We start from the raw sequence: 24,962 nt of genomic DNA, 5'->3' as shown, positions 1-24,962 counted from the left end.
CAAACCAGGAAAGGAGCCAGAGGGGAGTCTGAGACCCTTTCCTCACCTGGTCATAACAGTATCAATGGATATGGAGAAAAGGTGTGAAAATGGAATTAAGGTACAGGTTAATTAGGATCGAATGGAATGGTGGAACAAACTTATGATGCTGAATGGCCTACTCCTGTTCCTATGAGGGTCAATTTGATAGACATCTTTAAATATTTCAGTAGGTATAAGGAATTTGGATCCAGGAAATTGTTTTGTAGGGCACAGGATTTAAGAACAATGGGGACATGATTTAAAGTTAAGGGTGTTGGAAGAAAATTGCAAATTTAGACACCAATTTCTTAGCAAGATAATGACGGAATTGTGCAGCAGACTACCAGCAGCAATGGCAGAACAGCAACTATGTTAGTTTTGAAAAAAAGGGATAGAGGGATATTATTTCAAAATCATGGTAAAGAACCACCAGGGAGGTTTGGAAGGATAGGCTATCTGAACAAATTTTCTTCTGTTCAAAACTTTTCTATGCTAACAATACAAGGAGTTATTTAATTATTCCATGTCTAGGAACTGTATTTCCCACAGATTAAAGATATGCAATTACTTTCCTTACATTTTACTTTTCAGCTACATTCTCCCTTTCTTACCTTTCCAGACCACAAAGAAATACAACACTCACGAGATGAACTGGTGACAGGTGGTTTGCTTCCAGGCACCTGGCAGTGATGATCTGTAACTGTCAGCCAGGATGTGGGAGAAGAGTCTGGGGAAATGAGCATGGGTTACTGCAGTTTCTTTTACTTAAAAGCTTTAATGAAGTGCCTTGAAAATAATTGCAATGCGCCTTCAGGGTGAGTAGCGCTTTTCCAGTTTAGTAAACAACCTTGGGCATCACTTACATAATTGCCATTCTATATATATCACTTATTTTGTTTGAACAAACCATACAAATCTGCTTTTTCAACAGAATAATTATGGTCAAAATTAAAACAGACCTTCTAGGCTTCTTGTTTTTAGTCACTTATTTTGTAATAAGCAAAATACACTACAAATGTTGCTACTGCAGTGTTTGTGTATAGGCACCAGAAATGACAAAGGCACACCCAGCCCAGTCAACCCTGTGTCTTACAGATTAGTCAAGCAACAGCCTGCAATACTCATATTCAGAGAATCATACTTTTCAGCCAATGTCCCAGAATCATCCATCACCAACCCTGGGCATGGCTTGTCCCACCAGAATAGCATTTAAAAGGAAATTACATTATGTCCTTGTAATTGTTAATCCAAGTTAACAATTAATATTAGATTTATTAGTTCTTTTTAATGCCAAAGCATTAAAAGAGGCTCTTCTGCTGTGGCATTAGAAGAAAGATTGAACAGATTCTTGCTTGTTACATCACTACTTCTTGGACTAAACGGCAACCAGTTAGATTTTTGTACAATGAGAAATATGAATGCAAGAAATTGGATTTCTCTTTTGTCAATTTCCCTCCTGTTCTCTACTGACGGTGTTAACTTCTTGCTAGAGTATGGTTCCATTGCTACCTCCCTCAAATGGCCAGCCTGAGGAGCATTTTTGTCCTGCTGTTTGGCTATAGGGACATACATCCACACACATAGGGGGGAATTTTATGGGAACGACAGGGGTCTCGGCCACGAGCTGGAGAGAGAGACCCGCGTTGCCTTCTTTGGGGAAGGCCCACCATACTACAATCAGGCACTTATGAGGCCACTAGTGGGCCTTTCCCGGGATCAGTACCCCCAGGTGTGGGAAGTCCTCCCCAACAAACCGCTGGCCAATCAGAGGCCAGTAGCTCTTTTGCTCAGCAGTGCCACCGGGCAGACGGTAGTTGCTGCCAGAATGAAACCCACCAGAGGCCCAGGGTCACAGAGCAATCCAAGCCAAAGGTAAGTGATGAAGTGAGGGGTTTCGCGGGGTGACATCAGCAAGGGCGGGGGAGCATAGCTCTCAGAGGGCCCCCTCTTCCTGATGTTGGGTCCCTCAATATCAGGCACTGTGCCTTTGAATGTGGCCCCCCCCCCCCGGGAGATCACAGGCAACCCCACATGGATTTGCATGTTGTGCATGCAAACAGGCCAGTCCGCTGCTGGATTAATACCAGCGGTGGCAGGAAGAAGCCCTTAATTGGGCATTAATTGTCCCTTAAAGACCTCAATTGATGGTGGGGTGGGATGGCTATCCATGGTCTTCACCCACCACCATTCCGCCCGATTAAATGCCCTCTCTACCTCCAAACCTGCCATGGGGGAAGAGCATAAAATACCGCCCATTGTCCTAGTAGAGATTACTGAACAGATATTCCTCCATCGAGGGCATTTCCTGGTCCCAACTCTGCAACGATGCCTGACACAATTTTCAAGAAGCTGGCTAATTAGACACCAGGTGGTGCCTTTGCGATACAATTAAGGACAGCGGATGGACTCCCAAGGCCAATAGGAGGCCCCCAGCACTGAAAAAAAATCAAGATGGAGGCACCATCTGAAGGACTTTCAAAACGTTAAAATAAAAATGGCCAGCTGCCAGCCATTGTGTAGGGGATCCCCTCCACAAGGTGGCCTATGGCCCCATGGTTATTGTGACTGCAGGGGAATCTATCTTTAATGATGGACTGCTGGCCTCTGTAGTATAAGGGTTTGAAAGTGTCAACACCTCCCACTGTGATAATGTAAGAGATCACATGAGAGACTTGAGGAGAAGCAGCATGGCATCAGAGGAGTCAGTCATACCTGAATAAAGCTGTATATAGTTCTTAGTGTGCAATAAACTAGTCATTGTTACAACTTACCAAAGACTCAGTAATGTCGCCTGACCAAACATACAATTGGTGAACAGCGGTGGCTCTTGCCCTACAACACCTAGAAAACTTTGAATAAAAAAAAAAGAGGATGGAAAGTCAGACCTGGGAAAAGTGGCACCAAAACTCCAAAATTTCAGAACTCTAGAAGGGGCTGTGAGGAGCTCCAGAGCTGCTCCCTGGTCGCAGTAGAGACATGGAAACTTGGGGAAATGGCTTGCAGAGCCATTCAGGCTGCACCACAGAGGCATGGCGGTCTGTGAAAATAAATCCTGGTCCAGCAATTGCAGGCTTCAAGTTGGAGAACCAAGCAACAGTCAGGGATCTGGTGAGCAACCCTTAAAGAGGGTAGAAATTTGTTTCTATTGGCGCACTAGGCAGGCAGCACTGGGAAAACTATCCTTAACAAGGGTGCATCCCAGGTTGATGTCATTACATATGGCGAACGTGAAGCAGGAAAGAAAAAAAAGCAGCTGCAAATACTCGATACTACTGGGGAAGGGAGTGAAGAGATTATTCAAATAATGCTAAAATCCTAGTCTAGCAGAGATTTCTCGGGAAGAGACAGCGACCACAATGGGAGTCAGTGTGAGGCTGAAGCACGGGAAAACCTCCGATACTAGAAGGAAAATTTAATTCAGAAAATAAACTACCTCAGAAGCATAGAAAAGCTATGGATCTTAACGTTGAGAGGTTTGGACACATGGAAGGACCAAATCAAACTCAAAATTGGTCACTTTGGAGAAAAAGATTTTGAGGTACAGAATGGCTTCAAAATTAGACAAGTCTGAAGCAGAACAAGTCAACACACTACTTTGTTCCATTGGAGCAATAGCAGATGATGTTATTGCAAGACAAGGCATTAATGAGACATCAGATAAATTTGAATAAGTCTTAAAAGCCTTTGATAATTATTTCAACCTGTGTAGTAACAAGATTCTAGAAAGGGCCTAATTCAACAGAAGGGTCCAGAAACCAGGTGAACTGGTAGATGCGAATACGAAGACCTACAATCAGATTAATAGGAGTCTGCATTGTAATAGGAATTGCTGATGAAGCCCCATCAGATTTATTGCAGTCTAAGGAAGACCTCACCCTAGAAAAAGCAATACAGCTAGTGAAACAAGCAGTGGTCTGAAACCAGAATAGAACAATCCCGAGAGGTGAAGAAAAACCTTGGTTCAGGAAACATCCAATGACCATACAGTTCCTTAAGCACAAGACTGTAAATGAAGCACCAGAAAAGGTGGCATACTTAGGAGGGAAAGTGCAAGATGCCATGAAACCCTGCCAGTATTGTGGTGCCAAAAAGACCCACAGGTGCGGACTATTTTCTGCAAACAAAGCAGAATGCTTTCACTGCAAGAAAGTCGGCCATTTTGGGAAGCTGTGCGAAAGAAAAAGTTCTACTTTAAAAGGTTCTAAAGGAAAAGTCTTCACAGAGCTATTAATGATGTTGAACAATCTCTATCAGAAGAGAAATCAGAAAACTTCCTTGGTGAGATCAATGACCTTTATCGTGCATTCTGGACTGCAGATATATGTCAACAGACACTTTAAACTAGACACTGGAGCAAGTGTAATGATTTATCAGACAATGAACTGTGGTTCTCAATGCATTGCCTGCAACCAACAGAAACTCAGTTACACAGTCCAGGAGGAATTGAACTGAAAGTCAAGGGAAAGCCACAGACAACACTGCAGTACAAGGGAAAGCAGATATTGGAAACACTCTGTTCTACAAAATTAAGAATTTTCTCTTTTAAGTAGAAGAACGTGTATAGACCTAATCTGATCAGGAAAGTGGAAGAAGTTAGGCAGCAAGAATCCAGGAGACACTTCTAAAAAGATCTTCTGAAATTGTTTACTGGTCTAGGAAGACTTAAGACCAAATATAGTATTACTTTGTGGGAAGATGCGAAACCAGTATGTCTTTTCATGCCTGGGAAGATACCACACCCACTAATGAAGCAAGTCCAAATCAGCTAGAAGAGATGACCAGGATGGGAGTCATTTCTCCTGTCATTAAACCTACAGAGTGGTGCTCTGGAACGGTTCTATCTCCTAAACCTATCGGTACTCCATATTTGTGGAGGCTTAACAAGGCTGTGGCAAGAGAAGTTCATCTGATGTCTGCAGTAGATGAAAGCTTGGCAAAGTTATCCAAAAGTACTACGTACACAAAGCTGTATGGGAATGGTGATTTTTGGCAAGTTCCTTTGGATGAGAAGTCAAGGTAATTGACAACCTTTATCACTCCATTCGGAAGATTTTGTTTTAATCGTTTACCATTTGGTATAACATCAGCGCTGGAAATATTCCAAAGGACTATGTCAAACATTCTACAGGGTCTTAAAAGGAGTAATATACCATATGGACAACATCTTAGTCCATGGTGAATCCGAAGAACATGACCTGAGAGTTAGAGCGTTTTTGAATCATCTTCAAGGAGGCCTGACACTTAATGAAAAGTGCGAATTCTCGAAAACGTCTATTTGTTTCCTAGTGCACGTTGTTAGTAGCAAGGGCATAATGGCAGACCCGCAAAAGACAGGAGCCATTAGTGAACTCCCAATTCCTACCTCTGTCCAAGATCTTCAACAATTCCTTGTAATAGTTAACCAGTTGGCAAAATTTCTGCCCAATCTAGTACAAGTTACTGAACCCTTAAGACAACTATTAAGGAAAGTTCAAACATGGTGTTGGAATGCACATCAGGAGCACGCATTTCAAAGGATCAAGGAAATGCTGATTTTGCCCGATATTACAATCCCTCATGATTGCAGCAGACACCTCATCTAGCGGGTTAGTCCTTTTTCAATAACAACTGGATGGATGTCTTAGATCGGTTTATTATGCATCTCAAGCGTTGTCTCAGACAGAGATGAGATACGCTGTCATAGAGAAAGAAGCTCTCGCAGTCACGTGGGCTTGCGAAAAGTTGTGAGATTATTTCATGGACTTAAAGCTGGTCATAAAGATAGACCACAAACCCTTAGTTTCCTTATTTGGTGAAAAGGAACTCAACGAAAATGCCTCCGAGAATCCAGAGATTCCATTTGAGGCTAATGAGATTCACATATGAAATGATATATGTTCAGGGAAAGCTGCGAACGAAAGCAAATGCATTGCCCAGAGCTACTGTTGACCATCCTACACAACAGGATGTTAACTATTAATGGGATTGAGTCATATTCTCAGTTCACAGCATCACAAAGGAAGCTCAAAAAAGCTCCAAGAAATTCATTATGCTCAAATGCAAGATGAAGAATACATCCATATCCATCAATATTGCATGCAAGGTTGGCCACAGCAGTGCCTAGTGGTACAGTGATGAAAATCTTTGAGTACAGAATGCACTTTACTATTGTGGATGATTTGCTAGTATAGGACGAGAGGCTTGTGATTTTCATCTCTCACTGGGCAGACATCTCGGAAAAAAATACACTAGGGCCACATGGGTATCACAAAATGCATAACATGGGCTCAGTCATCTGTGTGGGGGCCAGGAATACAGGGATACAGAAGAAATGATTTCTAATTGCCAGGTATGCGCAGTGCACAGACCAGAACAGAAGGAACCCCTTATCCTGACTCAATTTCCAACCAGACCATGGAAACCTCTGGGGATGGATCTGTTCATGTTTAATGGGAAAATCTACCTGAACTACAGACTTACTCCATTACTATGTGGATTAGCACCATCAGAACTGTTGATGGAAAGGAAGCTTAAAACACAAGATCCCATCCTATCCTAAAAATTAATACCAGGGCTAGAAGTCCATGACTATCAGAGAGATCAAGACAGAGAAAAGCTTGTTGTTTTCGATGACAGGAGATATCATACCTGGAAGCTACCCAAGTTGATGGGAGAAAAGGTATGGGTAAGAGACTAATGCAGAAAAGGAGTAATTGTTCCAAGAGATGATAACCAACAGAGATCTTATATAGTATCTTCTGAAGTATATACTAAAAGAAATTTTATTTCTATTTATCAAAGACATCAATCAGTCATACATTTGGATGAATCAGATATTGAACCTGAATTCAGAAAGCATCAGATACTACAAACTTCAATGAAGGCCAAGAAATAAGAGTTCAGAGAAAGACTACTGATCTGCCGAGTCTGACAACATCATGATCAGGGAGAGCTGTGAAGCCTCCTCACAGATTGGATCAGTGATGTCAGAGACTTGGGGGCAGAAGGGGTAGTATGTAAAAGTAAAAATGAATGTATAAAAAAATATATGGACAAAAACTTGGGGGCAGATGTGGTATAAGGGTTTGAAAGGGTTAATGTCTGGGACAGTGGAACACCTCCGCGTATGATGTAAGAGATCACATGACTGGAGAAGCAGTAGCAGCATGGCATCAGAGAGTCAGTCATGCTTGAATGAAGCTGTATATAGTTCTTCAAATGCAATAAACTAGTTATTGTTACAACCTACTGAAGACTTAGTAATCTCTCCAAGAGAGACTGACCAAACACACAACAGCCCCCTTGCGGTCTGAAACTTGGGAACAACTCACATTTTATAGCAACATTTAAACCAGACTGATTTTAATATACATGTCTGCAGAGCAGCAAAGTCCTGATGGCGGAAAAACAGCCTGGTATAACACAGGTTTCACATCAGAACAGAGGGGTTACTATGCTTCCATTTATCGGCCGGGTTAAGGTCTCAGCAGGGGAAAGTTTCAGTTGGCATTGGAGTGGTCTTAATAGGCCCTTTAATTGGCTTAAATAGCTATCTGTCATTTGTGGGCGAGTAGTCATCATCCTCCCAAAGTAGCCTGTTCCAAAATGTCCCAAAAGCCAGAACATGGCAGCAAGCTGGCATGCCGGCCAGTAGCATGAAATTACCAGCCTACCCATCTCCGGTCCAGACTCCGCAGTGGAATGAAAATTTGGTTATCTCCTTCTAACCTCCTTCCCACTCTGTCTACATTGACATTCTTCTCTCTCTCTCTCTCTCCTTTCCTTCTCTGCTTATATTTGTAATCTGCCCTTTGAGTTCACAATGGCACCTTCTATCCATTCCCTCTGCTGCATTTTTAAAAATTGCCTATTTCCTTTGTTTCCTATGTTTCTATGTAGGCCAGACTAGGTAAGGATGGCAGAGTTCCTTCCCCAAAGGGAGTCAGTGAGCCAATGGGGTTTTACGACAATCAATGATAGTATCAGTAATGGTGCCATGAAACTAACTTTCAATTCCAGATTTTTTCCAAAATTAATTAAATTTAAATTCCACCAGTCGCCATGGTGGGATTGAACCGGTGTACCCAGGGCATTAGCCTGGCCACTGGATTACTAGTTCAGTGATATTATAACTGCACCACTGTCTCTCCCTTTCCTGCTCAAGCTACTCCTCCTCCATAGCAGAAATGCTGCTGGGTGTGGGTATTTTTGTAATATGTAGTTTTCTTGACCAATATCCCATCCACAGTAGCATTTCATACCCTGAGCGGCAAATGGTTACCAAGGGGAGTGCCACTGAAGAGCTGAGCAGGAACAGCACTAATTTTTGGCACCTCAGATATTTAAAGAGTGCATGAGTGGACCCAATCTGCACATCCATGGCTGAACCTGGAACTCTCCTGATCCAAATGCAGAGAATAGTAATGGCCATATTTTCCGTTCTATTTCATCATCGGCAATGATATGGTGTCCACAGCCACAACAGTTAATCACAAAACAGGGAAAAATGAAGTACTCTGCTAACTATCCATGTGCTGCTTTTAATAACTCGTTGTTACAGTAACATACATTATCAGTACATGAAACAGAGCAGTCCACACTTAAATAATTTTCACAAATAATGATTTTTTTCCTCAGTTAATTTCACAGCTTCCAGTAACAGCAAAAGGCATGTGCAGAACACATACACACACAATTTTACAGGAACACCGTCTGACAGTTTGCTTTGAAGAACAAGAAATTTATATTGATATCGACACCCATCTACATTTCAGAAAATATTTTACTCTCTATTTTCTTCATGTGTCAACAATCCCCATGGGTAGAAGTATTTGTACCGCAGATTTCTCCATCATCCATGGAGATGCTGCTGCACAATTACTGTACAAGAAACATGGGGCAAGTTTGTTTGGTGAATTTTGGTGCTCACCAAGGTGAGTGTTGTTAGTTCTGGGAAATGTAACACTCTCAACCCACTGTATTCATTTTTCTGGATCACATCTTGAGAATGAAGTAAAGTCACCCAAAATGAAGCACACAGAATCAAGTTAATCCTGGAATCAGAATTTGGTACCTAATTAGGAATGAGGCATTTAATGTTGAGCTACCCCTACTCCTTAAGTATTATGAAGTCCTTTCATCAAAAGGATGTCAATAATATCACTGTATGCACAAAAAAAACCTTGAAAAATAATGCATTATTCAAGTCCAATTGCATAGCTCCAAGTACCCACTGTTGTGTGCCATTAATGCAGTAAAATCTATGCAAGCAAAATTAAGTTTAAAAACCAAAAGAATATTTCATATTACTTAAGGATGTTACTTTTGCTTTTTTTTGCCAATTTCCACCAGTTAATTTGTGTGGGATAAACAGATAGAGTTGATCAAACATCACCACCCACTCCTCTTCCTAACCCACATATTTGTTCGGAGCTCAGGTAAACATTAAATTTTATTAGGTAGTTTTTGAAGTGAAATTGAAGAATTCTATATACATTTCAAAAAATGAAATGGCAAAGTTATAATACGAATTTGCCCATTTGAACACTGTTACAGATGTTTAATTTCCAATAGTACAATTAGTAAATTTAGTTCACACTTTAAAAAAATAATTCAAGGTAAGGATAATCAGCAATACAGTCCAGTAATGCTATACCTTTTTGGCTTTTATACTTTGTAAATCTGTACAAAGCAACAGGTGATGCTCTTCCTTTACACTGTATGAGCATTGTGGCATACATTAAATTGAAATTAACAGTAGCATAGTCATAGGTAGACCAGAGCATAATGGCTACGGGCCAAGTGCTGGAAAATGGGATTAGAATAGATAGGTGCTTGATGGCTGGCATGGACATGATGGGCCGAAGGGCCCATTTCTGTGCTGTATGACTCTATGACCGATGTTCAATTAGAAGAGCATCTGTCAATTAGAAATGCATCTATCCACCAATTTAAAAAAATTTAATCTCTGTTAAATTTCTAATAGCCAGAGCTTTAAATACACACAAATAGAAGTAGAGCAGAACCTCAAAAATAAAGTCCTTAAAATATCCACTATAATTTAGACTGCAAAAATTTTCTAGGTTAAAACAAGTCTTGCTTTCGAAATGGTCTTACTGGAAACAGTAATTTCAATTTTTACATACTGTAATAGTGAGTGTATATGTATTAATAAACCAAACCTCTAAGAAGAGTATAACAGCATACATGTACATTAATGTGATTTATTAATGTACATATTACGTTTGGGTGACATCAATTCATAACTAATTCTTAACTTTGAGGTTCCGCTGTGAGAAAAAAAGTTACAAGGCACTGACACAGAAGGAGTAAGGATGATTTCATTATAGCAATTTTCCCCGGTTTACACAAGTCATCTAAAACCCAAATATACATGTTATGGCTTTTAACACATTATATATATATCAATAAATGTCTGTCGCATAAGCAATTGCATGATATTGAGACAGATGACCGCAGAAAACTATTACAAAATTTTTTTGGAATTAAGATCTTGCATATATTATGAATCTTTACAACACTGGAATGTTTACTTAATACAGTATAAAAATATGTTTATAAAGCAAATATTTCACAACAGAACACAACCTCTGGAAACTGCTACAGTAGTAACTATGTAGCAGTGTTTATCAAAAATCTAAGTAGTGCAAGTCAGGAAATATTTATATAAGTGAAATTTTTTTTAGCCATCTTTCAAATTAAAGACAAAGGATAGTAATATTTTGAAAATTCTCAAACATTTTGGCAACAAAGATACCAGTTGGTTTCAATCATGGAATTCCTTAAGTTCTGTTATCATAACTGTACTATCAGAATCTGTGGGATCATTATAACTACGTTCATACTGCACTGTTCCAAAGGGATAAGCCCATCGCCACTTATTCTTCTTGTACAAAAACCACACAGCTCCACTGATTAGCAGGAGGAGAAAAATCCCTGTTACCACTAAAGCTGAAACTCTGTGACTGGATCCTGCAAAAACAACAGAAATTAAAAACATTATTACGTTTTTGTTAAATCATATACTTTTTTCTTAAACATTTAAGCAAAACCAACGAATACTGCATATTTTTCACTCAGTAAATGAAATACATATTGTAATAGTGAATGATACAAGAAGAATTATGGCTGCTTTAAGCAAGAATACACAGAAAAGTTGAACTGCTGAAAGTGATTATTCCACAACCATGATTGTAAACAATTAAGCCCTGAAATTCCAAGAGTGGTGATCCTGCCAGTCGCACTGGTAGCATACCCCTGTTGTCCTCAAACACTGACCTTCACTGGAGTTTGCAGGGTCAGTGCGAAGGCATCTCATTTGCACGTACACAGTCAAGCACAGGCACCACTTGGGGCACATCTTTGGTGCCTGCCTGTTCCATATCATTGGCCAAATACTCTCATGGGGGAAAAGTTTGATTGCTCAGGTATTTCATTCCCTCCCTCCACACAATGCTCTGATGAGCTCCCAAAGAGAGGGAAATTGGAAAAAATATTCTTCAAGAGGGGTTCAGACCATTTTGCAAGGCCTGTACACCACCAATGAAATGATTTTTTTTTTTTATTGCCTCTTGAATTGTCATTCTTGCAATGCACAGGAAAAAAATGTCAGCTATCCAAAAGCTGAACAAAGTACCTAGTTCTGATGAAAGGTCACAGACCTAAAATGTTAACCCTGCTTCTCTCTCCACAGATGCTGTCTGACCTACTGAATATTTCTGGCATTTTCTGTTTTAGTTTCAGATTTCCAGCATCTGCAGTATTTTGCTTTTATTACAAAGTACCTGCTAACTTAGATGTCACCTGTAGAGGCCTAGAAAATCTTTGACATAAAAGTTGAGCTCAATGGGGACTTGCGTGACCACTTAAATTGCTTGTTGCATTTTAGTCACAAACTACATGATGAGATCACTGCTAAACATGGAGCAATTGTCTGTGAGCACTTTGTACCAACATTACATCACTTGGAATTTGCAACAACTTTTTTCCTAAAATTGACAGTAAAATCCAGTTGAACATGTTAGGCAAGGATTAAGAAAGTTTGGTGAGCCATTGAAGGTTGTTAATGTAAAACTTACGCATTGGAGCTTTGCAGACAAGCCTGCTATGACTCTTTGAACAGCTGGTTAGAATCCATGTCCCATTTTTGGATGATATAACGGCACACTTATCAGGAGTTGGAACAGTGAGATTTGTATGAATCCAGTTAGCATAAGCAAGGTTTGAACCATCTAGCCACAGTAAGGATTTATCTATGTGGAAGCACAAAAGTGTTAATTAATTGAACAAAGTATATTACTGCAAAATGTACATTTGAATCTCAACAGAGGAAGCCTTCAAAAGGGTATGATTGTGATTATAAAGACTTGCATTTATATAGCACCTTTCACGACCATCGGATATCTCAATGCACTTTACAACCAATGCAGTACTTTTGAAGCGTAGTCACTGTTGTAATATGGGAAGCACAGTAGTTGATTTGCACACAGCATACTCCAACAAACAGCAATGTGATAATAACCAGATATTCTGTTTTTGTAATGTTGATTGAGGGATAAATATTGGCCAGGACACTGGAGAGAACTCTAAAATAAAAGCAAACTACTGCGGATGCTGGAAATCTGAAATAAAACGTCAGGTCTGTGAAATGTTAACTTTGTTTCTCTCTCCACAGATGCTGCCAGACCTGATTACTGGGGATAACTCCTCTGATCTTCTTCATTATAGTGCCCTGGGATCTTTTACATCCACCAGAGGGGGGCAGATGGGGCCTTGGTTTAATATTTCATCTGAAGGACAGTGCCTCAGTACTGCACTGGAATGACAGCCTTGATTTTTGTGCTCAAATACTGGAGTGGGACTTAAACACACCAACCTTCTGACTCAGAGGCAAGAGTGCTACCAACCGTACTATGGCAGACATTTATGATTCAGAGGGGAAGTTTATAAAAAAAAGTTGTATTGCATATTTTGTTTAGTTAGGGAGTTATGATATATTGCATTACTAGTAAACAGTACAGATGACACATTAAGACAAGTATTGCACATCTATAAACGGCAGTGGATGACCGTGGCAGTTAGCCACAGTTTATGATAACTGTATGTGGGTATTTTGCTACGTTTGACTTGTATTTCACTATCCCTTACATCAAATTCCTGCTGTATCTTTTTGGTATGGCAATGGGAACCAGTTCTTGAAATTCTCTTGCTTCAGTTGTGCCTCCCCCTCAACAGCATCTCTAGTACCGTGCTTCAACTTTGAATCTCCATTTGTGCCGACAGGACTGCAGGTTTATTGCAATACCAGTTTTGTTCCCAATTACAGTAAATTGCAAATGCACGCAGCAACACACAAGTTATATTATTGGGGATCGCTCGCTGCAAATTTCACTCTACCAGTCAAGAGAAATAGATATCCAGAGCTTCATTACTTGTGTTAGGTGGCAGCATCTAGTTTTTGACAATAAAAAAAGATGCTATCGTAATTTTAAGGTATTACTCCTTGAACATCTTTTAAACCCAGCTTCACAATACATTGCCCTTATATTCCACATGCTGCCCAGCACAGCTGATGTGAAACAGCCTACTTGAAGGAGTCTCACATTTGTCTGTTATGGATTGTCATCTGATTCTGGAGTTACACAGTCACTTTGTCTCGGATACTGAGTGATGCTGTGTGGGGCAATGTGAAAAAAAAATACAAAAAACGTCTGCACCTTAAGGGCATTATATGTCCAGTGCATAATCTCAACTTTTCCTTCTTTAAATTTACTATAGAAATGCATTTATTTATTTTGGCTGCATCCAAAACTTAGTAATTTGTATGGAGAAAAAGCAGTAATTTTAGGAATAAAACTTATTACAGTTCCTCAAACAACTGCTTCTTAATAAAGTCTGTCAATATTTACTTCATATTTCAAGAGTAAGAATGTTAATTAGATGGTAATTATAATAGTGGAATTTAGCTCTTCAAATATGAAAGTGTGATTTCCATCGAATATGAATGCAGCCCAACAGAGCTTGAGAAAGCATAACATGAATATCATCTCTATGCACAAGAGCCTAGCCTACACCTGACAACAGCTCAGTGTAACCAAGACTGGAAAAATACAGGTGAGAAACACATATTCTACAAAATGGCATATTATGACAAAAGTTCCAATGCCCTGCATCCTGACAACATTCATTTTATCTTCTCTCCTCATATCTTATGTAAAAGTATTAATCAGCATTGCTCAGCTGGTAGCATTCTCATCTAAGAATCAGAAGTTTATAGTTTGAAGTCTTATTCTAGGACATGGGCACATAATCTAAGCCGACATCTAGTGCTATACTCTTGCTATTTGTAGGTTTGTGTTTTGTGCAAAATGGCTATCAAATTCGCCTGCATGAAAATTTAGTAAGTAATTCAATCCGAGGCACTTTAGGATATTTCTGAGGAATGTGATAACATGCTATATAAAGGAACGTGTTTGTTCTTTTGAAAAGAAAAAACGATGCGTAATTGCGTTGTGGAGCAACAGCCAAAAATACTACTGAGTGGACAGATGTGCTTTGTACCCATCATAACCTGCACCACTAAATAGTTGCAGCAGACTCCCAGAGAACAGAAGAAAGACAGAGGGAGAGACATCAGCCTACAACTAATTTCAGAACAAAACTGATCACTGATCTATTGTTTTTCACTGGGCAGGGTGGGGGGGGGGGGGGTGGTTGAGGAGAGAAAAAGAAATGGGAGAGAGAGAGAGAGAGAGAGAGAGAGAGACACACACCAGAGAGGGGGGCCAGGGAGGGTGCGAAAAGGGGGGGGGGGCGAGGAGGCACGAAAGAGGGGCAAGGGGGCGCAAGAAGGGGGTCAAAGGGGTTCGCAGGCACGAGTGGGGTGGTGAGGGGGGTGAGGGGGCACGAGGGGGAGCGGAAGAGAGGTGGCGAGGGGGCTCGCGGGTGCGAGAGAAGGGAGGCAAAAAGGGCAGGCGGGCGCGAGCATGGCGGCCATGGGGCTCGAGAGGGGGCGTGGAGGCTCACGGGTGCGAGATGGGGAGGTAAGCGGACACCAGAGAGGATGCAAGGGGGTGCGAGAAGCTGCGAGAAGCAGGGCGAGGGGGTGCGAGAAGCAGAGCGAGGGGGCGATGGGACGCAAGAGGAAGGGGTGTGAGAAGGGAGGCGCGAGGGGGCTTGTGGGCGTGACAGGGGTGGCCAGGGGGGTCGCGGGCCTAGAATGGGGGGGGTTGTGGGGGCTTGCAGGTGCGACAGAGGGAGCGAGGGGGTTACGGGGGCAAGAGGGAGGGCGAGGAGGCTTGCGGGCGCGAGAAGAGGAGCAAATGAACTCGCGGGCGCGAGGAGGGGCGAGGGAGCTGTGAGGGGGAATGCAGGCACGGTGGGGGGGGGGGGGTGTGGTGTGGGGGCGAGGGTGCTCGCAGGTGTGACAGGAGGAGCAAGGGCCCGCAGGCGCTGGGGGGGTGGAAAAACGAGGGAGCTCGTGTGCACAAGATGAGGGCACCCGGGCACGAGATGGAGGGGGCGAGGAGTCTCGCGGGATGCGGGGGGGCAAGCGGGTTCGCGGGCAGAGAGGTGGGCGGTGCCGGAGAGGGGGGCCAGCATGCCCCGCTCAAAGGCAAAGGAGAGAGCACGACAGAGGGGGCAAGGTGGCGCCTGATGGAGGGGGAGATCGCGCACCGGCTGGACGGCCGGCGGGAGTCCGTCAGATACCGTGGCACAGACAGACAGAGAGCGCGTGAGAGATATGTATATATATTTATTTCACCCAGGATAGTGGGTGTCTGGAATTCACTACCCAATCAACCATGGAGGCAGAAACCCACAACTCTTCTAAAAGATACCTGCACATGCACCTGAGGTGCTGTAACCTGCAAGGCTATGGCCCAGGTGTTGGAATTTGGGAGTAGATTGGGCAGCTAGCTTTTCCAGCCGATGCAGACCCGATGGACTTAACGGCCTCATGTACCAAGGTTTCTATTAATTGCTCACACACATTCCCTTACCTTCAAGGTCTTGAAAAATTCCCAGCCAGACCCGTCCAGTGATTCCTTGCTCTTCTTGTATTTGTCTGGTTACAAAATCATTTTCTTCCCTATCTTTTATGCTCAGAATAGTAGCAGAAGGATCTAGATTTAAAAAGTTTATGGTAAGTTACTTAACACTAATATTTAGTAAATGGTGAAAAACTACGAACTGTGGAGGAACAAAGAGATTTGAGAGTCCAGATACACAAATATTAAAAGCTAGCATACTGGTACAAAAAAAAAATCAATCAAAAAGGATAATGGAATGTTGGCCTTTATCACATGGTGGTGGAACACAGAGAAGGAACTTATGATTTAGAGTGTTAAATTATGAGGACAGGTTGTATAAACTTGTATTTCTCAGAGTACAGAAGATTGGGGGCGATCTGATTAAGGTGCTCAAAATGTTAAAAAGGATTTGATGGAGTAGATACAGAGAAACTATTTCTTCTGGTGGAGGAATCAAGAATACGGGGATAAAATCTTAAAATCAGGGCTCGCTCATTCAGAAGCAAAATTAGGAAGCATTGTTCCACAAAAAGGGTAATAGAAATTTGGAACTCTTCTTCCCTTTAAAGGCTGTCGGTGCAACATCAAATGGAGTTTTCAGACAGAGGTAGAAAGATTTGTATTAATTAAGGGATATGGAACAAAGGTGGGTAAATGGTGTTGAGGTACAGATCAGCCATGATCGAATTGAATGTTGTATTCTTGATCCTTAAAGATTTGACTGAGATGATTACAAATAGGTACTTAACAAGGTTATACAATACAAAATTCATTTCTAAACATTTTAACTGTAGTTATTTCAACTTTTGCATCCCTAAACAGGCATTTGAGAGATTAGAGAATGGATCGACAAGAAGTACTATGAATTACATTATAAATTAGAGCAAAAGCAAAAAAAAACTCAAAGCAACAGTAATTAATCCAATATACATATATACAGTGCCTCATCACAGATGTTGGATGTTTTCTTCAGCACTACCTGGTGGTCCAAGTAAGTTACACCAAACAGGGAAGCAGAACATACCTAGCATATGACAAACTGATTTGGTTTCTTCCATAGTAAATACAGACCAGTTATATAAACCCATGTCAAACGCATAGCAGTATTCTCTGAATCGGATCCATGGTGACTTCCCATTTTTCTGAGGGCAGAATTTTGAGTTTTTTTCCTGCTGATTAGGTGATGTATCTGCAAAAAGATATTTTCCAGCGATACCTTTAATGTGATACAGACTTGCTTTACCTTAAAATATCTTAATTATAGATTAGAACAGGCTGGGCTGTAAATGTTTTGAGTTACTTCCATATGGTTGAAAAGATTTTCCCTGTAAGGCTGTTTGTGTCAATGGTGCTCAGCATGAGTGCCACATGTGTTGCAAGCATGCTTCACTCAGCTCTTCAAGTACAGAATTTCCCAGCTTGGAATAATGTTACATATAACATACATCCGAGCCCGCTGAAGAAAATACAATGGTGTGAGGTTGCTATGTGCACAAGACTATGGGGCATAAGCCAGTATGGAGAATTTCATCATAATTAGTATTTCAATTATTGGAGCACAAGGCACCCACCAACAGTAGCCTGCAAGAATGAAGCAATGTGAAAATGCATTCTTAGTTAACTAGAAACTTAATTGTGTAGTCAGGATGCTACAGGTGTTATTTACGATATCAATGAAGCTGAAGTTTACGAGCCCTACATGTTCTGGTGAAAACATAAAATCCAGAATAACTGAAAATTTAATAATTTTTGTAATTAAAAATTCGAAATATTACTTGTTTAACCAGTTACTGTTTGGATTGCAAACAGAAATGAAAGAGGTTTTCTTTTAGGAATTTCAGGACTTCTACTTGCATTTTCTGATATTTATGTCTTAGAAATAATGCTAACATACATTTATTAAAAAAAAGTTACTCTGAATAAGACTTTTGTTACATGAAAAGAGTTTACTTTCACAATTCTGGGAAAGAGCAAATTATTTTGTCTGACTTTGATACGTACTTCTACTCATTGAAGTATAACATATAGCTCCTTGAACCACACTGTTACAATCACTGCGGTTCCAGAAGCCTTTAGTGTCCATAAACACACAACTGCCATTTGAAGTAAGATGTCCATACTCCCAAGGTTTGTACTCTGAATTGCTTCCATCTGACCATTCGAATGTTGATCCTTCCTAGAACAAGAAAAGGAAAATTAAATAAAGGGATAATTGCAATGAGCTAATTAAAATTATATCTTTCAGATGAGACATTAAACTGAGGCCTCATCTTTGAACAGAAGAAGGTGTAAAAGATCCCATGGCACTGTCTATAGAAGAGCAGGAAATTCTCCGAGTGTACCAGACCAAAACTACGAAAATTCGATGGACAGGCCATTCATTAATTTTCTCTTTTTTTGGATCTGTGAGCAAACTGGTGCTATGTTTGCCTACATCACAAGGGACTGCATTTCCAGTAGTTGTGAAGCGCCAGGGAGCATCCTCACATGATGAAGCCTTAGGTTTTTGTTAAATATGTCAAATGTTACATTCATCGGAAATACAGTAGCAGCTCAAAGCTGTCTAATGATGAGTGAGGAATGTGTTCTCAAACAGTTCCAACTCTGGTTATGTGACAACTATTCAAAAAGAAAAAGGAAATTATAAATTTTAAAATTAATTTGACATTTTTATTTCTCTGCAAAGTATTCTCCCAGATGGTGAGAAGGCAACCAAACCAATTTTTAGATTGATAGCACTGTGGTTTGGAGTCACTTGTTCTTCAAGCTACCTGTATTTAATTTAGCAAAAGCTAGTCTAGTAGTGACCATAAAACCATTGTTGATTGTTGTAAAACCCATCTGATTCACTAATGTCCTTCAGGGAATGAAATCTACCATCCTGACCTGGTCTGGCCTACTTGTGACTCCAGGACCAAAAAGTGGTTGACTCTTAAATGCCCTCTCAAGTCACTGAGTTGTATCAAACCGTTATAAAGTCTAAGAAAAGGAATGAACCTGGATGGACCACCTGGCACCGACCTAGGCAAATGACAACAGCAAAACCAGCCCTGTTGACCCTGCAAAGTCCTCCTTACAAACATCTGGGGGTTTGTGCCAAAATTGGCAGAGCTGTCCCACAGACGAGTCAAGCAACAGCCCAACATGGTCATACTCACAAAATCATACCTTGCAATGTTCCAGACACCACTATCACCATCCCTGGGTATGTCCTGTCCCACTGGTAGGACAGACCCAGCAGAGGTGGCAGCACAGTTGTATACAGTCAGGGTAAGTGTTGCCCTGGGAGTCCTCAACATTGATTCTGGACCTCATGAGGTCTCATGGCATCAGGTCAAACATGGGCAAGGAAACCTCCTGCTGATTACCACCTAACACAACCCCTCAGCTGATGAATTAGTGCTTCTCCATGCTGAAAGCCAATTGGAAGAAATACTGAGGATAGCAAGGGCACAAATGTACTCTGGGTGGGGGATTTCAATGTTCATCACCAAGAGTGGCTCGGTAGCACCACTACTGACCAAACTGGCCAACTCCTAAAGGACATAGCTGCTAGACTGGGTTTGCAGCAGATGGTGAGGGGACCAACAAGAGGGAAAAGCCTACTTGACCTTATCCTCACCAATCTACCTGTCGCAGATGTATCTGTCCATGACAGCATTGGTAGGAGTGACCACCGCACAGTCGTTGTGGAGACGAAATCCCTTCTTCACACTGAGGATACCCACCATCGTGTTGTGCGGCACTAACACCATGCTAGATGGGATAGATTTCAAACAAATCTAGCAACTCAAAACTGAGCAACCATGAGGCACTGTGGGCCATCAGCAGCAGCAGAATTGTATTCAACCACAATCTATAACCTCGTGGCCCGGCAAATCCCCCACTCTACCATTACCATCAAGCCAGGGCACAAACCCTGGTTCAGTGATTGTACAGGAGGGCATGCCAGGAGCAGCACCAGGCAAACCTAAAAATGAGGAGTCAACCTGGTGAAGCTACAACACAGGACTACTTGCATGCCAAACAGCAGAAGCTACATGCAATAAACAGGGCTAAGCCATTCCACAATCAACCGATCAAATCTAAGCTCTGCAGTCCTGTCACCTCCAGACGTGAATTAAACAACTGACAGGAGGGAGAGGCTCCACAAATATCCCCATCCTCAATGATGGGACAGCCCAGCACATCAGTGCAAATAACAAAGCTGAAGCATTTGCATCCATCTTCAGTCAGACGTGCCGAGTGGATGATCCATCTCGGCCTCCTCCTGAGGTTCCCAGCATCACAGATGCCAATCTTCAGCTAATCCGATTCACTCCAGGTTATATAAAGAAACGGATGAAGCACTGGATACTGCAAAGGCTATGGGCCTGGACAACATTCTGGCAACAGTATTGAAGACTTGCGCTCCAGAACTAGCCGTGCTCCTAGCCAAGCTGTTCCAGTACTACACCAGCATTTATTGCCCACCCCCAATTGCCCGCGAGAAGGTGGTGGTGAGCTGCCCTCTTGAATCGCTGCATTTCACATGAGGTAGGTATACCTACAGTGCTGTTAGGAAGGGAGTTCCAGGATTTTGACCCAGTGACAGTGAAGGAACGGCGATATAGTTCCAAGTCAGGATGGTGTGCGACTTGGAGGGGAACTTGCAGATGGTGGTGTTCCCATGCATTTGCTGCCCTTGTCTCTCTAGTTGGTAGAGGTCGCAGGTTTGGAATGTACTGTTCAAGGAGTCTTAGTGCGTTGCTGCAGTGAATCTTGTAGATGGCACACACTGCTGCCACTGTGCACCAGTGGTGGAGGGAATTAATGTTTGTGCATGGGGTGCCAAACAAGTGGGCTGCTTTGTCCTGGATGGTGTTGAGCTTCTTGAGTGTTGTTGGAGCCGCACCCATCCAGGCAAGTGAAGAGTATTCCATCACACTCCTGCCTTGTGCCTTGTAGATGGTGGACAGGCTTTGAGGAGTCAGGTGGTGAGTTATTCGCTGCAGGATTTGTAACCTCTGACCTGCTCTTGTAGCCATGGTATTTATATGGCTGCTCCAGTTCAGTGTTTGGTCAATGGTAACCCCTAGAATGTTGATAGTGGGGAATTCAGCGATCGTAATGCCATTGAATGTCAAGGGGAGATGGTTAGATTCTCTCTTGTTAGAGATGATCATTGCCTGGCACTTGTGTGGCGCTAATGTTACTTGCCACTTATCAGCCCAAGCCTGGATATTGTCCAGGTCTTGCTGCATTTCTACATGGACCACTTCAGTATCCGAGAAGTCGCAAATGGTGCTGAACATTGTGCAATCAGCAGCGAACATCCCCACTTCTGACCTTATGATTGAAGGAAGGTCATTGATGAAGCATCTGAAGATGGTTGGGCCGAGGACACTCCCCCGAGGAACTCCTGCAGTGACGTCCTGGAGTTCAGATGATGATCTCCAACAACCACAACCATCTTCTTTTGTGCTAGATATGACTCCAACCAGCAGAGAGCTTTCCCCGATTCCCATTGACTTCAGTTTTGCTGGGGCTCCTTGATGCCATACCCAGTCAAATGCTGCCTTGATGTCAAGGGCATTCACTCTCACCTCACCTAGAGGTCAGCTCTTTTGTCCATGTTTGAACCAAGGCTGTAATGTGGTCAGGAGCTGAGTGGCCCTGGCGGAACCCAAACTGAGCATCACTGAGCAGGTTATTGCTAAGCAAGTGCTGCTTGATGGAAGGTGTCATCGACAGTGCTATCACTTTACTGATGATTAAGAGTAGACTGATGGGGCGATAATTGGTCGGGTTGGACTTGTCCTGTTTTTTGTGTACAGGACATACCTGGGCAATTTTCTACATTGCTGGGTAGATGCCAGTGTTGTAGCTGTACTGGAACAGTTTGGCTAGGCGCGCAGCAAGTTCTGGAGCACAGGTCTTCAGTACTATTGCCGGAATATTGTCAGGGCCCATAGCGTTTGCAATATCCAGTGTCTTCAGTCGTTTCTTGATATCACGCGGAGTGAATCGAATTGGCTGAAGTCTGACATCTGTGATGCTGGAGACTTCAGAAGGAGGCTGAGATGGATCATCCACTCGGCACTTCTGGCTACAGATTGTTGCAAATGCTTCAGCCTTATCTTTCACACTGATGTGCTGGGCTCCCCATCACTGAGAATAGGGATATTTGTGTAGCCACCTCCTCCAGTTCGTTGTTAGTTGTCCACCACCATTCAAGACTGGATGTGGCAGGACTGCAGAGCTTAGATCTGATCCGTTGGTTATGGGCCCGCTTAGCTCTGTCTACCACACGCTGCTTATGCAAGTAGTCCTGGGTTGTAGCTTCACCAGGTTGACACCTCATTTTAAGGTATGCCTGCTGCTGCTCCTGGCAAAGAATCTTTTATTATGAGATTACCAATTAAATCTGCCTCAATGCACAATACTAGATTCAAGCTAGCTTCATCTCCAGTTGGTTCCATCATATATTGTTCCAGGAAACTGTTGTGAAAGCATTTTATGACCTCATCTTCCAGACCACCTTTGCTAATTTGATTTGTTCAGTCTATGAAGACTAAAGATCCCCATTTATCTTTGTTACAAGATACAATTATTTCTTGCTTAATGCTCTGTCTAACGGTGTCACTTCTGTGAGGTACCCTATAAACTACTCCCACCAGTGTTTTCTGATCCTTGTTTTTCCTAATCTTCAGACATACTGATTCTATTTCCTGATTTCAGAGCCAAGATCCTTTCTCACCTTATGTCATCTTTTACTATCAGGGCTTCTTCTCCTCCATTTCTATCCTGTATGTCTTTTTGAAATATTGTGCGCCCTGGAATATTTATTTCTCAAACTTAGTCACCTTGTAACCATATGTCTGTAATCGCAATTAGATCTAAACCATTCATCTCTATTTGTGCCATTAGTTCATCCATTATGAATGCTTTGAGCATTTGCATGTATCTTATTTGTTGCTGCACTATTACTGTTAAACTCTCTGTCCCACTCCACTTGTCTACCCAAAACGCTACACTGCTCTATTGCCTCAACTTTTCTCTTTACTTGACCCCTCCCGCAACTCTTTTACTTAAAGCCCTATCTCCAGCCTTAGACGTATGATTCGCCAGGACTCTGATGCAGGCCCCATTTAAGTGGAGCCCACCCCAAAGTACTGGTGCACCATAAATCGAAACCCCTTCTTCCCAGACCACTCTTTGAGCCACACTTTCAATTCCCTAATCTGCTTGACCCTATGCCATGGTATATGGCTCAGGTAACAATCCAGAGATTATTATCTTTGAGGTTCTGCGTTTTAATTTGGATCTTAACTACTCAAACTCTCAGATCATTCCTACTTCTACCTATAATAAAAACAAGAAATGCTAGAACCACTCAGCAGGTCTGGCAGCATCTGTGGAAAGAGAAGCAGAGTTAACGTTTCGGGACAGTGACCCTTCTTCGGACTTCTACCTATGTTGTTAGTTGCTACATGGACCGCAACAACTGGATCCTCGCTCTCCCACCATCTCAAGCCACGAAGAGATGTCTTTAACCTTGACACCAGACAGACAACACAACGTCCGGAACTCTCGGTCGCGGCTGCAGAGAACAGTATCTATTTCCCTGACTATGCTGTCCCATATCACTACCACCTTACTTTTCTCTTCCCCCACTTGAATGTCCTCCTGCACTATGGTACTACAGTCAGTTTGCCCATCCACCCTAATGTCCTTGTTCTCATCCACACAGCCAACAAGTACTTGATCAAAATCAAGAGCTGAGGGTCCTCCATCACGGTGTCCTTGATCCCCCATACCTGTCTGACTCTCAGTCACAACATCCTGTCCCTGACCAACTCTCAAGTTCTACTTAACCTAAGAGGCATGAGTGCCTCCTGGAACAAAGTGCCCAGGTAACTCTCCCCCTCTCTCATGCCACAGTGTCTGCAGCTCAGACTCCAGGTCAACAAATCATGAGCTCAAGCTGCAGACACTTATCGCAGATATGGTTGTCCGAGACTGCAATGCCTTCCACAAACTCCCATAAGTTGCAGTCATTGCACACCACCTGCCCTGCCATGTATGTCCATCCTTAATTATTTATTTGATTAGTTAACCAGTTACTAATTTAGTAACGTAATAGCATTGAGACAGTAGAAGAACACTCACCAGTTAGTAGAATTTAAAAACAAAAGGAATAAAATGCAGCACCTCTTTCCCTTTCTGCACCAAATTCCCATGTGCACCAAACTCCAGACTTTAGCACTCTGTTCCCCAATCAGTCTGTGCTTCACACATTGTGTGATACCAAACACGGTCTACTTATATAGCGAGCTTATGACTCACACCCAAGTTACAACTGCGAAGTCAGCTTCCTGCTACAGTAATTAACACTTTTTCAGGCAACCACTTTCAGCTGATTGATAGTTCACTGCCACTGACAGGCAGTTTCTGTTAACTATGTATCTTAACTAGCTTGCAGTTTATTTTGCAGTTCTAAAGTTCTAAGTCAAATTCTAAATGTTAATCTGAATTATAGCTTGAGCTATACTTACCAGAGAGAACTCACTTGCACCAAATTCCCAAGTTTAGCACTCAGTTTACAAAGCACTTTGTTTTCTGATCACTCTGTGCTTCACACTTTCTGTGCTGTGTACTCTATGTAAAACAAACCGTCCTACACTATTGCACAAAGTCAAGATCTACCCCACTTTATCCAAGTGGCATGCCAAACCGACAGATCACACGTTAGGGACATTCCACAGGGAGGAACAATATATCAGACTGAGAGTCATCCACGATTGCTCTTACACACCTTGTACTTACCAATTCAAAATTCAGACTAGTGGGGACCTGACCTATTGCTGGGTAATCATTGAAGCAAAAGTAGTATAATAATAGAAAAAAAAGCTCTAAAACAAAAGCTAC

General features: G+C 42.1%; 1 protein-coding gene across 2 annotated transcripts in view; it reads right to left on the bottom strand.

The window, feature by feature from the left end:
• Positions 1 to 8,520: 8,520 nt before the first annotated feature.
• Positions 8,521 to 24,962, bottom strand: part of ly75 (lymphocyte antigen 75) — a 151,735-nt gene continuing 135,293 nt past the window's right edge. For both annotated transcript variants that reach the window (XM_068035268.1, XM_068035269.1), the window contains exons 31-35: positions 18,054 to 18,228; positions 17,077 to 17,241; positions 16,023 to 16,145; positions 12,099 to 12,272; positions 8,521 to 10,992 (exon numbers count right to left, since the gene is read on the bottom strand). In XM_068035268.1, the coding sequence (XP_067891369.1) occupies positions 10,787 to 10,992; positions 12,099 to 12,272; positions 16,023 to 16,145; positions 17,077 to 17,241; positions 18,054 to 18,228 (843 nt within the window). In that variant the 3' untranslated portion in view covers positions 8,521 to 10,786. The remainder of the gene's footprint in view (positions 10,993 to 12,098; positions 12,273 to 16,022; positions 16,146 to 17,076; positions 17,242 to 18,053; positions 18,229 to 24,962) is intronic.

This window comes from Heterodontus francisci, chromosome 7 (genome assembly GCF_036365525.1).
Source record: "Heterodontus francisci isolate sHetFra1 chromosome 7, sHetFra1.hap1, whole genome shotgun sequence".
NCBI lineage: Eukaryota > Metazoa > Chordata > Chondrichthyes > Heterodontiformes > Heterodontidae > Heterodontus > Heterodontus francisci.
This window is presented reverse-complemented; position numbering and strand designations above follow the sequence as displayed.